The sequence below is a fragment of the Lynx rufus genome, unplaced genomic scaffold (assembly GCF_022079265.1).
Source record: "Lynx rufus isolate CCGP_SWC_20201006 ecotype Redwood Valley unplaced genomic scaffold, mLynRuf1.p SCAF_13, whole genome shotgun sequence".
NCBI lineage: Eukaryota > Metazoa > Chordata > Mammalia > Carnivora > Felidae > Lynx > Lynx rufus.
Window position 1 is genome coordinate 8,664,166 of NW_025814827.1, and position 17,647 is coordinate 8,681,812.

General features: G+C 36.6%; 1 protein-coding gene across 5 annotated transcripts in view; it reads right to left on the reverse strand.

Moving 5' to 3' along the window:
• The window catches only part of PIAS1 (protein inhibitor of activated STAT 1), a 207,770-nt gene that overhangs the window by 18,523 nt on the left and 171,600 nt on the right, over positions 1-17,647 (reverse strand). For all 5 annotated transcript variants that reach the window (XM_047074882.1, XM_047074880.1, XM_047074883.1 and 2 more), the window contains exons 7-8: positions 12,717-12,822; positions 2,194-2,267 (exon numbers count right to left, since the gene is read on the reverse strand). In XM_047074882.1, coding sequence (XP_046930838.1) covers positions 2,194-2,267; positions 12,717-12,822 — 180 coding nt within the window. The remainder of the gene's footprint in view (positions 1-2,193; positions 2,268-12,716; positions 12,823-17,647) is intronic.

Consider the following 17,647-nt stretch of genomic DNA (forward strand, 5'->3'; position numbering starts at 1 on the left):
TTAAACTTGTTAAGGCTTGTTTTGTGCCCTAACACGTGATCTACCTTGAAGAATGTTCCAACTGCACTTAAGAAGATTATGTAATCTACTGTTGTTGGACCTACTTTGTAAGGTCCAATTGGTCTATAATGTTTAAGTCCTCTGCCTCCTTAGTGACTTTCTGGCTGGTTATTTTACTTATAACTGAAAGTGGGATATCAAGTTTTCTGCTATTATTGTGTTGCTTTCTAGTTCTCCCTTTAGCTCTGTCAGCAATTACATCATGTATTTGGGAAATCATTTTAATAATAATATAAAAAGGCTGGAGTCAAAACAATTTGCCTAAGAAAGACTAGATATAATAAGGAATAAAAAGGTAGAAGGATATATGCCAAATGATAGGATTTGGTGGGTTTTATTAACTCCACTGTATTTCTGTAATTTTACAAAAGCTTAATAATGAAGATGGGTTCCCTTAGCAATAATTATAAGGCAAAAAAGTTTTTTAAGAGCTACATCAAATATAGTATTTTATATGAATTCAAGAGCTAATGACTTTTTCATCTTGTGTTTGAGATTTTATAAACTATAAAAGACTAAGATGTAGGACAAATAACATTTAATTTGTTTCAATTCTTTGTTTATTTAAGAATACAGTAACTTCATCTTTGTCTTAGATTAGTTGGATTTCAATATTCAAAGCTTTCAATATCAAGTCTGCCTTGGGGCGCCTGGGTGGCGCAGTCGGTTAAGCGTCCGACTTCAGCCAGGTCACGATCTCGCGGTCCGTGAGTTCGAGCCCCGCGTCGGGCTCTGGGCTGATGGCTCGGAGCCTGGAGCCTGTTTCCGATTCTGTGTCTCCCTCTCTCTCTGCCCCTCCCCCGTTCATGCTCTGTCTCTCTCTGTCCCAAAAATAAATCAAGTCTGCCTGAACAATCCAGGCAAATCAGGAAACAGCTGTGTCCTCTTAGTTTTCACACTTTCTCCCTAATTTAGGTATGATTAATTTGATTAATTATAAAAAGGTAATTAAAATGTCAAAGTAATTTACTCCTAGTTTTTCACATATTTTTGTATGAAAACCACATGCAATTACCACTCCTACAACTGGTGGGCCTAACATCAAGCTAGTTAAGCAATAAAGCTTTTTGAAAAAATGTTCGCTTATTTATTTTGAGAGAGAAAGAGAGTGCACAAGTGGAGGAAGATCAGAGAGAGAGAGGGAGGGAGGAAGGGAGAGAGAGAGTAAGAGAAAGAGAGAATCCCAGGCAGGCTCCATGCTATCAGCGCAGAGCCCAACATGGGTCTCAATCTCATGAATCATGAGATCATGACCTGAGCCGAAATCAAGAGTTGGACATTTAACCGACTGAACCACCCAGGTGCCCCCAAGAAATAAATCTTATCACATCTTTGGGGGAAACTTTTTCACTACAAGTTTAATCATCCTGGTATGCTTTGGGCCTTATTTATATTCATTTTGTACAAATGATTTTGACCTCATTTTCTGGTTTAAAAATATTTGTTTTTTCATGCATAATCAATTCAGTTATTCAGGCTAAATAGAACAGTTTTTAATCGGTGGATTCTTACAACGTAGACATTGTTGGCAAAATGGTTAAACTTAATGTGTGAGTAAGTCATGGCTAGATTTCTATTCGAAAGGATATTATTTTTAAAAATGTAATTTTAGGAGTGCCTGGATGGTTCAGTCAGTTAAGGATCTGACTCGATTTCGGCTCTGGTCATGATCTCACTGTGAGTTCGGAGCCCCACGTCAGGTTCCTTGCTAACAGTGCAGAGTCTGCTTGGGATTCTCTCTCTCCCTCTCTCTCTGCTTCTTATCTGCTTGTTCACTCACTCTCTCAAAATAAATTAAAACAAACATTTAAAAATGCAATTTTAATAAATACACCAAGATAATACATATTCCTTATTTGAACACTTTACACTTGAGTCTGAGAGACAATCATGAGTCACAAGCAATATTTAAATATATCTTATTAAGAGTAGAAAATTTTTATAGACTTAATAATTTGGTTAGATTCCAAATCCTACGACTAAATAATAATGTCTTTCTACTTTTCAGAAACTGTGACAAAGGTGGGCATATTTCAAAAGTAAAACATAATACTGCAAATACCAGGAATACTTCATGAAAGGAGAAAAATGTATGTTGAATCTTCTGAAAGGCAAATATTAGTTAACACTTACTGGACATAGTAGAGAAACCCTTAGGCTGGTTGTAGCTATTTCACTGTCTGGATCCGCAGTCAATTTCTCTTTAACTGACATTCATTGAAGAGAAAACAAACAGAACATGTTGATTAAAGATACATCAGTGATGCAACATTAGAAAAAGAATAAGGAACTTAAAATGAGGAAGCTTAAAAAAAATGAACTCAAAAATAATCCGTTCAATTATTTCCAATTAATTGAATGGAAAGATAAAAACAATTACACGGTTTATAACTTCTTCTCATCCATGGAACAAAAACTACATTGCATTAACATAAAGGAAATCTGTATAGTAAACTGACATATTCACCTGACGGCAGAATCTTTTCCTTTTATAATTCTAAGAAACTGGATAAAGTTGTTCTTTCTTTTAAATTATGACCAATATTATAAGAAATTATAATAGTGTAAATAGAATACACAATAGTGTAAATAGAATTATCAACATTTATAAATTTTTCCAAAGCTCAGATTATAAAATAATTAATACATCTTATACACTATATTAATTATTCTATTTTTCATTATTAAATTTTTCTATTTTTCTATTAATTCTACTTTCAAATTATAAAAAAGCTCAATTTCTTTTCTTCCACATAATTATTTGAGTTTTATACTTATTTATCCATAAACTAATTATGCTAATATTTTAGGCAAGTCAATTCTCCTCTCCTTATTTGCTTCTAGCAAATAAGAACTCACACACTAGATAATCTCTGGGTCTCTTCAGTTCAAACTTCCTGAGGTTCTTAAGAGATAGGGCACTAGTAATAATGGCTATTTTGCTACTTTCTGTCAGTCTTAAAGGAGTGTAAAGGACCTTTATACTTCTCGCCTGGAATCCTGAGACACATATTTACTTCTGAAAACTTCAATTTGGAACTTTAATTAAATTTCAACACTGAGTTGAGACTGGAAATGCCTAAATGGTAGTACTCCAATAATTTTAGACATTGTTCCACAATGACTCTGAAGTCTGTATGTGTAAGGGGAGGCCCAAGTGGGAGTGGTTGTGTACATAGTCAATTCCAGAAGTTCAGAGCTGTGGCACAACTAAGTGTGACTAGAAAGTTAATATATAGTAGAATTAAGAAAATGGGGAGCAGAAAAGTACTCAGATAAGGAAGAATGATTTCAGAGTAGATGTCTATTGTGCTGATAACCATTTATGAGAATGAAGAGTCCCGCCTTTATTAAACATGGTGATCTTTACAATCTGGATTTTTTTTTTTTTTGAGATGGTCTACATTTTAGATAGTCTATCTATCTCCATAAATTAGTGAATCTCAACTATGATGCACATTAGAACTACCTATAGAGTTCTGTAACTTATAATTGCTCACTGAGTCAGAATGGGGAAGAGGGACACCAACTGGTTGTTTTTTAAAAGCTCCAGATGTGATTCTGATGCCAAGCTTAAAGGTCATTTCATTTAGTTTGGAAATTCCAAGTGTCTGAAATATATATAACTCATAGTCTGCATCCCACACCTGAAAAGGCATGAAATCCCCGGGTTTTAGTTTGGGAAATATAGTTATCATATCACTTATGCTATATATCATATGTCAATTATGGAAACTATACCTGTACCGTTATAGACCCAATCTTAGTCAATCCTTTCTTATAAAGATACATTTAACAAACAGTATCTTTTTAAAAGTAACAAACATGTAAATAGAATTGTAATGTGATTACTGACCATTCCGCATACCTGCAGCACCCTATCACCACCCTACAAACAGCAATGAGAACAATATGGACTTGATCTATTTAAACTTTCACTGAAATGAAGCAGTAACACAGACCATAATATCAACCTTATGCAGAACAGAGTTCAGTGTTTAGTACTTCCCAAAGAAACTGAAACAGGCGAGGCAACCTGAAGTAGTGGTTAAGAATACAGGATCTTAAAAAGAAAAGAAAAGAAAAGAAAAGAAAAGAAAAGAAAAGAAAAGAAAAGAAAAGAAAAGAAAAGAAAAGAAAGAATACAGCCTAACTTAGAATTCAGACTTTAGTCCGGTCATTTAACATTTCTGTGCCTCAGTTGCATCAACTTGTAAATGGTAACAACAGTACTTTATAGCAATGTTCTAAGCATTAAATGAGTTAATACACACAAAATGCTTTAAAATAACCTAATATCAATCACCCTCAATAAATATTAGCTACTGCTACTGTTTTTAAAAATGTCATTTGTATTTTCACTTTCTCTAGGAGATGGCAGGGTTTTATGAAATTATTTTAGAATCAGCTTGTCAACTTCTATTTAAAAAAAAGCTTTGCTTTTGCCTTTGCCCTTAAAGACTCAATCTTAGTCAATCCTTTCATGTAAAGATACTTTTCAAGATTCTACTAGGATCTTAATTGGACTTCATTTTGAAGAGAACTGACATCTTTACAATAACAATACTGAATGTTCTGATCCATTAACATGTCATATCTCCCCATAATTCAGGTCTTATTTTAATTTTTCTCAGCATTGTTTCGAAGTTTTCAGAATACAAATATTTTGTGTGACATATTCCTAAGTATTTCATACTTCTGGATGTTATAGTAAACTGTTTTTTTAATTTCACTTTTCAGTTGTACAGTGCTAACAGAAATACAACTGATTTATAAATTGTGTATTCTGCAACCTTGCTTAAATTAATATTAGCTCTAGTTGCTTTTTAATAGATTCTTTAAGTTGTTTTCTACACAGACAATGAAGTCATCTTCAAATAAAGGCAATAATTATTTATTCATTTCTAATCTGTTGCTTTATTGTGCTTTTTTTCTTGCTTTACTGTGCTAGCTAGGATCGCAAAGGCAATGCTGAACAAAAATATTAAGAGCTGATACTCTTCCCTTTTTCCCAATCATGGGGGTAAAGCATTCTAATTTCTCACCACTAACTATAATATTAGCTAAAGGCTTTTTGTAAATATCATTTGTTACACTGAGACAGCTCCCTTCTCTTCTATTTTGCTGAGAATTTTATCATGAATAGATACTGAATTTTGACCAAATGTTTCTCTTGCATCAATGGAGATGATCATGTAATTTTTTCTTTTTGTTAAGTTTGCTGAGAAGGTGAATTATACTGATTGATTTTCACATATATTGTATGAACCTAATATTCCTGGAATAACCTCTATTTGGTTAATATAGATTGTCTTTTTAATTTTAGTTGAAGTGTAGTTGACATACTGTATCATAATCTTTTTACATATCGACTTAGAATTGACTTAGCCAACAATTCTGAAAACAAAGTTGGAAGACTATTTGACTTCAAGACTCACTAATCATGACTGTTGTATTGGCATAGGAACAGACATATAGGTCAAGGAAAAATAACAGAGTCCAGAAACAGATTCTACATCTATGGTCAAATTGGGTTTTTGAAAGGTGATTAAATGCAGAAAAAGACAGTTTTTTTCAAAAATGTTGTTGGAACTGGGTATCTATATGGGGAAAATGAAGCTCTAACCTTACCTTGCATCATATACAAAAATTAATTTAAAAAAAGAATATTTGTGACCTTAGGTTAGGCAAAGACTTCACAGTATGCAAAAAGCACAACTATTATATAAAAAGAAATGGGGAAAAGATCTGAACAGACATTGCATCAAAGAAGCCATAAGGACAGCAAATAAGCAGAAGGCATCATTAATCATTAGGAAAATGCAAATTAAAATCACAATGAGATACAACTACACACTGACCAAAACAGCTGAAACGCAAAGCAACCTGACAATACCAAGTGGTAGTGAAGATGCAGAAAAACTTGAAATCGCATACACTGTTGGTGGGAATGCAAAAATGGCATATGCATTTTATAAGAAACTGCCAGTCATATCATGTGACAGCAATCCGAGTCCTAATTACCCAAGAGAAATAAAAACATATGTCCACAAAAGTGGGATATCCATATGGAAAATGTAAACATTTTAGCAGCTTTATTTATGACAGCGCAAAACTAGAAACAACCTAAACGTCCGTCAGTTGATAAGTGGATAAACAAATGATGATTCAGGTAAATGGAATACTAAGTAATAAAGAGAAAAAAAACCCTACATGGATGAACCTCAGAAGCCATTATACTAAGTTAAAGAAGTCAGACATAAAAAGGTCCATGCTGCAGGCCTTGAGATACCTGACATTTTAGAAAAGACAAAATTACAGAGACAGAAATCACATCAATGGTTATAGGAACTAGGAATAAGGGGCTGAGATGAACTGCAAGGGGCCACAGGGGAACTTTCTGGGATGAAGGACGTTCTATATTTTGATTGTGGCAGTGGTTCATGATTGCATACACCTGTAAAATTCATCAAACTGTACAATTCAAAAGGTGAATTTTTACTTTTGTAAATTATACTTCAATAAAAAAAAACAAAAGAAAAAAGAGAGACAGGAAAGAAAATCATGTTAAATTTAGTCACAGCAAGTAAGGAAAAATAAAATAAGCAAAGTCCTTATAATGTGAGGGCAAGGAAGTAAAAAATAAATACAGGTTACAATATTTTACCCTGCAACATCAAACAACATGGGGCAAGTCTTCTAGGAATTAAAGTTTTCCTGCGTCACTGTGAGTGCAGTGGTAACAGTATCTTATTATATGACCTATAATGAAGTTATAGCTAGCCACATTAAAATTAATCTTTTTAAAAATCTCTGTTGCCATGACCTATGAGAGTTAGCAACTAGTCGTCACACATGGCTATATCTGAGTTTAAATTAAATATAATTTAAAATTCAGTTCCTCAGTTGCACTGGTCACATTTCAGAACTCAACAGGCACATGTTGCTGGCAGCTAACCCATGGGGCAGGGCAGATGTACATTTCCATCATCACAGATTTTTCTGTTTCTGTTGCTCTAGCTTTTTTTTTTTTTTTAATAAGTTCTATCATTCCTTAATATCAGACTATTTTATAGTAATCCTTTTAGAACTTTAAGGTTGTAAACAACTGAATATATTAAATTCAATACTTTATTTAGGCAAGGAAACAGGCACAGAGACCAAATTTTTATTCTGGATTTCTTTAAATCAGTTTACTTCAACAAAAATCTGAGTATCTACTATGTGCTAGGAACTGTGCATGAGGAATTCGAAGATAAATAAGATTAAATTCCTGCCCAGAGAAACTCAGAGTCTAGTTGACAGCTGAGCTGCTCAGTGGGACCATCTCTAATGTGCTCTAAAAGAAATGTGTTCAGGAAGCTAGATGAAAGTGAACTCATCTACTCCAGAGGTTCTGAGATGCCTCCTGGAAAAAGTGAAACACGAAGGATAACTGAAGTGAGGCAAAGAACAGGGAAGTTCGGAGGCACAGAAAACAATGCTGGCAAAAGTCGTGCAGAAAAGATAAGAATCCAGTATTTTTGGAATATAAAGTAAAAGAAGGGCGAATACAGAGGACACTGGGAAGGGTAAGGGTGAATAGAGAGGACACTGGGAAGCGGTAAGTGTAAACAGAGATGACACTAGGAAAGGTAAGGGTGAACACAGAGAACGGTGGAAAGCGGTACGCAGGTGCCACGACATGGAAAGTTGCACTTGTCATGCTAACAAAGTTAGAGTTTTTACTCTACCGATGTTACAAAGCCATGGATTGCAAGGGAGTGTAAGATTAGGTCTGTACTAATCACTTAGGTCGCTACCAGGAGAGAGATAGGAAGAGGGACCAAGAAAGAAGAGGGATAGATTACTTAAGAATAGATTTTTTAAATAAAGGCAGAATATGAGAGCTTAAATGATGGCAGTGACAGTAGGGAGAGAGAGAAGACAGATTTGGAAAGTATTTAGGCTGGAAGTTTGATAGGATTCAGGGAGTTCAGTTTTAAATACTTGAATTTGGGGGGGCGCCTGGGTGGCTTAGGTGGTGAAGCATCTGACTTCGGCTCGGGTCATGATCTCGCGGTCCCTGAGTTTAGAGTCTGGAGCCTGCTTCAGATTCTGTGTCTCCCCCTCTCTCTGCCCCTCCCCTGCTCACGTGTTGTCTCTCTCTCTCTCTCTCTCTCTCAAAAATAAACATTAAAAAAATTTTTAATACTTGAATTTGAGGACCCAAAAGAATGTTTCTGTGAAGGTGGTTAGCTAACTATGCATATCTATATATGAAACTCAGGGGAAGGTCCCAGATGAGATATGTGCTAATTTAAACCACAAGATCAGATGTGATTATATCCAGATAAAGTATACAGAAAAGTGGGCCAAGGATGACACCCCAGGGAAATGCTTCTCTTAAGCAGGATGCTTCTCTTAAGAGAATCTACTGAAGGTAAGTGATTGAAAAGAAACAGAAGAGAATTTCAAGGAAAAAGTGGTTGGTATGAAATGTAGCAAAAATATCTAAGATGAAAGCTGAAAAAATAAACTTTAAATGTGGCAATCAGACTGTCACTTGTGACATCTGCAAGAGAAGTTTCAATGGAATGATAGGAGGTTAAAGGGCACACTGGGTTGCAGTGAGGAGGGAGACAGATCAAGTGTAGGCTATTCTTTGAAAAAAGTAGGAGGACACAACAGGAAGAAGACAGAACTCTATCTAGATAGAGAATAGCTTGTTTTTATATTTTTTAAACGATGAAAAAGACCTGACAAAGAAGGCTGACAGGGAGAGCTAATAGAGAGGGGTGAACCAAAGTACAGGACAGAGAACAGATAAATGAGGGAACGAGGTCTCATAATACTGCTTCTGGGCATCTGCACCCAGATGTCTCGCAGACATCTCAAATACCAGTGTAAGCACGCACTCTGATCCTTCCAATCTTCTCCACATTGTTTCCCATTTCAGTAAAGGGCACTACCATGTAATCAGTTTAAGAAGCCTAGAATTCCTCCTTGACTTCTTTTTATTCCCTCCCCACATGTAATCTGTCACCATTGCTACCCTTCAACACTTCTCAAACCACCAATTTCTTTTTTTTGTTAATTTTTTTAATGTTTATTATTTGAGAGAGAGAGACAGAGAGACAGAGAGACAGACAGACAGCAATCAGGGGAAGGGCAGAGAGAGAGAGAGAGAGAGAGAGAGGGAGACACAGAATTGGAAGCAGGCTGCAGGCTCTGAACTGCCAGCAAAGAGCCTGACGCGGGGCTTGAACCCACAGACCACAAGATCATGACCTGAGCTGAAGTCGGCCGCTTAACCGACTGAACCACCCAGGCGCCCCTCAAACTGTCAATTTCTATGCCCATTGTCAATACCTATGCTCAAGACACCATCACCTCTTACCTGGACAACAGGTTCCTAACTGGCCTCACCACATCAGTCCAGCCCCTCCTCAGCTCAGTCTTCAGAACAATCTATTTTTTTTTTTTAAATGTTTAGTTATTTTTGAGAGAGAGAGCGAGAGAGAGAGAATGTGTATGTGTATGTGAGAGAGAGAGAGAATGGGGGGGGACAGGCGGGGACAGAGGATCCAAAGCATGCTCTGCACTGACAGCAGCGAGCCTGATACGGGGCTTGAACTCACGAACCGTGAGGATCATGACCTGAGCCAAAGTCAGACGCTCAAAACTCAGGTGCCCCCAAGAGCAATCTTTTTATTGCCCAAATCTGATCATGTCACTCTGCTTAAAAATCTTTTAAGGGTTTTCTATCCTCGACACCTTTATGTCATCTGTATGAACTCACCCCATGGCTATCTCTCTGGCCACTGTCCTCCTTGGTTCTCTCTTCTCCAGCTCCACTGGCCTTGTCTCTTAGCATATTCCCCTCTCTTCTTGGGCTTAACTCTGCCTCATCCTTATAATCTTGTCTTTAAACATCACAGCACCAGAGAGGGCTATGTTCTGTTGTTACCTCCAGAGCTCCCTGTCTTTCTTCTTTAAGGCACATGTCACAACTGTAATTCATTAATGACTTGTTCAATCATTTAATTCTGTCTTTCCCACCAGACTACAAACTTCTAAGGGATGCAGAGACAGTGTGTGTCTTGTTTAATGCTATATTCTCCTGTGCCTGGAACACTGTAGACTCTTAATATAATTTCTTGAATGAGAAGAATAAATGAATGTAAGATTACCTTTGAGCAGAAAAAGGGACATTTACTCCTGAGACTGAAGAGAATAAGTAAGGGTAGTTACAAATGTAGATAAGCTGAAGAGCAGTTATGGTGGCACTAGATTAAGGAAGCAATGGGCAGTTGAGAGAATTAACACCTTGTAGTGCCAATTTTCTTGCAATGGCAGTGTGCTAGTAAGAGAGGGGGAATAGTGTTTGTGTAAAGTGTGACCAAGGTTTAAAATGACTGCTGCAGGGAAGAGGGAGAGAATAGGAACGTGATAAGAAGTAAGTAAAGGGCTGTCTTTGTGATTGAGGGGACAACTCTACACAAAGGTGGAAACCACAAGGCAAAAATCTACTAAATCAAACGAACCAGAGTAGATTTCTCTGTGAAAAGTCTCAATATTGTGGAGTTTATTCTTTCAAGAACATAATAGTGCCTGATTTGATGAATACAACTTTGCCAGCAGAATTTACTGATAAGATTAAGAATGACTTACAGTGAATATATTTTTAGGTAATTTGATTCTTCAAAAATATCTGAGAAATCTGTCAACATTTTGTTCTGTCAAATTGTTTTATACAATCTTTTAATTACACAATTAATTTGTTGGGAAAGTTACTTCTTTATAGATAGCGTAAAGGCAAACAATCTGTTCCTTAGACAATTACAACGAATGCCTTACTGGTAGGATCCAAATTAATGTTTTATTGGTTCTCCAGGCCAGTAAGTAAGATAAGAAAAAACTGCCACAAAAACCCTACCCCATCTGCAACTACTCTCCACTCCTGGCATTGTATCAGAGATGGAATAAATAGCCTCTGAAACAGGAAGTTCTGATTATTTAACAGTGGCTAATAGTGGTTCCTTCCAGAAAATAAAGTAATTCTAGGCTCACCTTCCCACTCCCCCCGCAGACGGTGCTACAAATACAAGTGGAGAAGAGCTAACAGCCGGAACAAAAACCAGCTTGCCTTACTGCTGCTATGACTACCACCACCACCACCACTATTATTCAATAGAACAGCCTCATCTGCCTTATTTGTTGGTATTACTTTTTCCACACAAGCTCACATAATTCCACAGCACTGACTACATGAGATTCTAGCACTATGTGGCACACACGGAGAGTCTCAGTAGAATGACCAGAAATGGACTTCAACAAATGTGAAAAAGAAAAGTTCTTCTCCTGCAAAGCAGATGTGTGTCCCTTTTTTCTCTGTCTCTGCCAACCGGTGCTTCCTCTCCCGTAGACCCCGAACCACTGCTGTCATTCTAGCTCTCTACTGTCTTTTGAGGCATGTCTACAGAGGCATTAGCCAAAATCATGCTCCTCTTGACTCAGGATTACTTGCATTTAAAAAAAAGGATCCTTTTAATGCAGAAAAATCCTTCGATGAACTATTATTGAGGGTATAATGCTATTCAGAGGTAGTGGGATCTTTTACTCTGGCACAGAAACAGGTTAGAAATAAAGATAAAAGCTATGCTACAAAGGAAAGTGAGGGGAAAGCCGGCCTTACTACCTTATTAGTTCTTTCCACCAGCGTGTGTGTGCCTAACTACAAATCTGAGAGTGGGTTTCATTAACCAACTCACATCAAGAATCCTTCAAGAATAGCTATCTAACCCCTGCCTATAAAGTTTTGTTCCCTAAGTGTCCAGCCCCATCCCTGAATCCATCCATGAAGAATCTTTCTCTCACAAAGAAAAGCATAAAAGAACTAAGCTCACCTCTTGGGAAAGGCTGCCAACCTCTGGCCTTAACCCTCAAAAACCGAGGCCAGAACAGTCAATCTACAGACCTTACTACATCTCAAATTCAACACGACAAAATGAACCATCTAGTTATTTGTAACTATAAACCCAGACTTTGAAGGAGCTTTAGAAATCATGTGGCAACAACCTCTTGTTACAGATGAGGAACATGAGACTCAGACTAGAGTGACTTGTCCAAGGTCACATAATTGACTAATGGAACCTATTTCATTATTGTTTTTACCATCCCACAGGCTCTCTTTTTACTTTATTAATGCAAGGGTACAGTCCTCACATATCCCTGCACATTTTTCCTGGATAAGCCTTAAATATAAAATAATTCTCATGAAATACACACCAAAATTTCCTTCCCGTCTCCTAGAATCCCTTAAACATTTATTTATTTTATGCAATTTTAGTAAAATAATCTTCCGTATTCATTTACTGGCTTTCCAAAGTTCATTTTAAGATCAGTAAAATGCAGATTATAAAATATAGGTCATAATAAAGATATTAAAAGATATTACAGATAAAATATAGGTCATAATAAAGATATTAAAACTATTTTTAAGTCTTGATTTACTTTGCTCAGAAAACAAGTTTTCAGTGTTTTGAATCTTCTATGACAATCTCTAGTGAAAAAGAAATTTCTTTTGTTGAAAATTTATTGAGTAGAAAGCACACTACTCTAACCTTTACCAAAATAGTTCAGCTACATAAATGAAATAAGTTTATTATACGTACTTAAAGCTCTAGAATGATCCGGATTCCTTATTCCCTTTGCTCGTAACCTCTGAAGAAGAACTGTTGAGGACAACTGTTTTACAAGATATACTGCCATGGAATAGTTCTGGAAAAAAAAAAAAAAAAAAGATGTAGAAAACAAACAACATATGTAAGTAAATAGTACATCTATTTTAATCTCACAACGATAGGGAAAGAAAACTAACACTTCTTAAAACACCTACTGTGTGGCCAGACACTATCTTAGGTGTTTTTATGAACAGTAATTAATTTAGTCCTAACCAAAAAGGCGCTGAGGTGGTCATAAACCTATTTTTATGGACGAGGAAGTGAAGTGTAGAAAAGTAAAAGAATTTTGCAACTTTCAAGCAACAAAGCCAAATCTGTCATGCTTCCATATTACCTGACTACCTACACTTGAAGCTAATCGATTTGTGGCACCTATATTAAAAACAAAAAACAAAAAACACTATTAAAATTAAATCTAAACCAAGGCCAATAAGATGTCAAAGTCACTATAAACCACATTTGGTAGGTAACAGATATATTTAAATAATAGTACCTATTAAAAAATTACAAATTAGCTTGGCTTCCTAATCTATACCACTGCATCTCTCTTTATGTCTCTAACTAGTTGTGAAAAGACCCTATGTGAGCCATTATCACAAACAGAGGGAATATTAAAGATTCTCAAAGAGAAGCTGCTGGTTTGGCAGATGAATAGATGAATATCCATTACCAGCAGAGGACCGGTAGAGGAGATGGCAGCAGGAGAAGGTAACCAAGAAAATAGTTCATCATAAGCCAAGGCAGAGTGAACGGTACATGACTGGATAAGAGGAAGAAAAGAGAGCTGAGGCTTATTAAGGGTAGGAGAGAGATCTAAATGAGAAGGCCCACTTTCCATTTTGTGTCGGGATCAAGAGGAAGATCAAGAGGTTTGGAGAGAAGCAAAAGGAAAAATACTTACTGCCACCTTCTAGCTTACAGCTACATACAGTTTCTGAAGCACTCTTAACATATACTATCTACTTCATTTAAACCTCACAGAAGGCCTATATAAAAGACAAGAATAAGTATTTTTCTAAGTAAAGGATTCATGGAATGGAGGAACAAAAAGATATGTCACCTGCTCATGATCATGCATCTGTTTGGTGACAGAGCTGGCACTAGAAACCAGGAAGAAAGAGTTGGGATATCGGGACAACGGACTTAATGGCCAAGGCCAGTGTAGTTCTCTACCATTCCTGCTTTTGTGCACCTTGTTTCCTTTGACTCTCCTAACCTAGCCCAACGTATATTCCAACTTTCAGACTTTTAAAAATGCATTCCCCTCTTTTAACAAGAGAAAATATCCCATGTATCCTCTGGTAGGCCAAATTTTCATTTGGAGTTCAGAAACCTATCACATGTTACATATTTTCGGGGGGGGGGTGTGGAAATGAAGGGTCAAAGAAGCTAATTTACAAGTAATCTTAAAACCTGCCTAATTTTTAGAGCATACGTATCAATCTAATGTAAAACTGAAAGGCTTCTTCTGGGGGGAAAAAACCCTTATTCACCTTTATTATTTATTTGATTAATATGACAGAAACTAGAGAAATGCTAATTAACACTGTGAAATTATGTACTGACAGCTTGAGTCTTCAGTACTAGAAATTACCCTCAGGCTTTATATAATTTTTTAAGGGGAGATCAAGTAGAAACCACAACTACAAGTTTAGTGAAAAGGTATGTTCATTCTAGTTGAAACATGTAACAAATTAAAAAAAGGAGAAGGAAAAAGAATCTGAGGCATTTATTAACAAATGCCACTTGTACTGATAATACAGAATTTAATTCTATAGCACTTGAAAGAGATTCAGCAGCAAAAAATCCCCCAAACTTTACAGTGGTATAATATCTCCTTCAGGTAAACGATAACACATTGTTTCTGCTAACCCTTCAATTACTACTTACCTCCCAACTACTCATATATATTGCATTACACTGATGTTTTTGTCAAGTGTCTTCTCAAAAGTCTTCAAAATTGTGTATCAAGTTCACAGGACGTTTTCTCCATAATTAAGATATAATCTACTCATTAAGTGCCCTTTATACCAGTATCTAAATAACTTTTCTCTAAACAAAGAGAGTTTAATTAATGCTAAATACAGTGATTACCCTGACAGGATAAAAAGTTATAATACAGTTCACTTATTTCCTTCCAGCACTGTGCTAGCTCTTCTGTTTCAAAAAATATTGTCTTTTTAAAATTGAGATATAGGGGTGCCTGGGTGGCTCAGTCAGTTAAGTGTCCAACTCTTGATTTTGGCTCAGGTCATGATCTCACAGTTTCTGAGTTCGAGCCCCGCATCAGGCTCTGTGCTGACAGTGTGGAGCCTGCTTGGGATTCTCTCTCTCCCTCTCTCTCTGCCCCTCCCCTGCTCTCTCAAAAAATAAAATAAAATAAAATTTAAAAATTAAAAAAAATTTTTAATAAAATTGAGATATAACTGACATAAAACACTATGTGAGTTTAAGGTACACAACAGGTTGATTTGATACACTTCTATAAAGAGATCCTACACTAATCAGAGCATCTTTACAAGTTGAATTAAAACTAGTGATGGAAAAACAATCTAATAAGTTATCTTCTGGGCTTTGGTAAAGTATAATTTTCTTTCAAAAAAAAAAAAAAGAACAACTGTCTTTCAATGTTTTACTTCAAAAAGGTCTCCAACTTGTAGACTGGGGTCTACATGAAGATCTTACCTCCTAGGTAAGACTAGACAACCATCAAATCACTGAAGATACTGTCTTCTCTCTGAGGTTGGAAAGGCTTTCCTCTCTCCTCTAATCCCATACATATCAGCACATCTCCCTGCGCTCCCACAGTCATAGTTCACTGCAAACACCCCCAACAGGCTATGCTTTTCACACACGGGCAAAAACAAACAAACAAACAAACACAAAACAATACAAAACAAAAAACATTTTCAATGCCCTCTTCAAAAAGGGAGACCAAAAGGGGAACCCCAAGGTATACTAGAAGTAAAACATTTAAAAGGATTTCAAAAACCTAATGGTGACATATTAATTAGGCAAAGGAAAAAATATAATCTGGATAGTTGTCAAAAGGGATGCTGATAAAATTCACAATCCACGTCTCACAAAGATATCCAGTAAAAGAGCAATACAGGAGCACACTGTTGATGTAAGCAAGCTCTATCAAAAATTAATGAATACTTGGGTCACTAGTAGTATCCTCATTATTGTAAGGAACAAGTTGAGCGTGCCACTGGCACTCTCATTATTTCACATTGTTCTGAAGGTTCTAGTCAGCACACTAGAACAAAAACCAGAAATTATGACATAAGTACTAGGATTATCATTATCTGCATAATGATACATCTCAAACTCCAAACTGCCTACCTGGAAACATCAAGAAACCAATTAAAAAGCTGTTGGAACCAGTATATGAAAATTCAGGTATTAAGTAAATATTCAACAATAACCAGCTTTTAAATAAACCAACAACAAATACATTCTTTAGAAAATATAATAGAAAAAAGATCTACTTACAATAGAAATAATAACAATAAACAACACAGAATTAATTTTAAAAAATGGAAGATTTATAAGAAACCTATTAAATTACCAAGGAACATAAAAGAGGATTTGAATAAATGGAGAAACATACAGTTCTTGGAATGGAAATATTAAATAGTATAAATTAATCCTAACTTAATATACTAATTTAAAGCAATCTCATTCACATTCCCAGAAAGATCTGGGGGGGGGGGGTGAAAAAGGAAAACATGGCTCCCTCCCCATAATTACTTTTCCAACACCTCCACTCTCCCCAGAGCCTCCCTCACTTTCAGGCTAATACACGCCCTCCTCCACTAACACTTCAGCAACAGCGTGCTCCTAAGAGTGACCTCTCTGCACGATTCTGGATGCCATTCAAACCGTTTACCACTCTGAAGAGTGACCTTCTGTACACAGAAATATTTACTCCTGTAAAATTTTCATTTAAAAAGAGAATAACCTTGGGCGCCTGGGTGGCTCAGCTGGTTAAGTGTCCAACTTCGGCTCAGGTCATGATCTCACAGTTCCTGAGGCTGAGCCCTGCTTTGGGCTCCATGCTGGTGGAGCCTGGAGCCTGGAGCCTGCTTTGGATTCTGTGTCTCCCTATCTCTCCGCCCCTCCCCCACTTGCAGTTCATGTCTCTCTCTCTCTCTCTCTCTCTCTCTCAAAAGTAAATAAACATTACAAAAAAAGAAAAGAAAAGAAAAGAAAAGAAAAGAAAAGAAAAGAAAAGGAAAGAAAAAAGAAAAATCTAAAGAAGAGAATATCCTTAACATTAACAGTACCTCAAAGGCCCTTCATGGCCTGGCCCTTCCTTACCTCTGTAGCCTCATGTTGTACATGGCTCTTCTCCACTCTCTGCAATCTAGCCCCAGAGGCTCCCTCTCAGTCTCCTGGAAAGAACCAGGCTGTCCCCTGCCACTGGCTGTTGTGCAGGTTGTTTCCTCTAACCTTTCACCCAAATTGCTTCCTGCTACTCTTCTCTTGGCTCAGTCACTGCTTCCTCAGGGAAGCCCCGCCCGACCTCTCTCTAGTTCAAAGTGCCCTTTAATATATTCTAAAATCAATGCATACCTCTCCTTCATAGTCCTTCTAAAAACTGTTCACCTTTGTGTGTGTGACCACCTGGCCCCCAGATATCAGGCTCTAAAAGAACAAGGACTTTCTTTCCTTGCTATGGTACCCCCAGTTTTCAGTACAGTGCATGGCATACAGGAAGCATTCAATAAATTTCAAATGAATTAATGAATAGATATGCATTCACATGATAAAACTGAAATAATCAATGACATCTGAAATTGTCCTGGAAAAAGAATGCAAGACAAAGAAACAATACAGAAAAAGTTCAGGATCACACA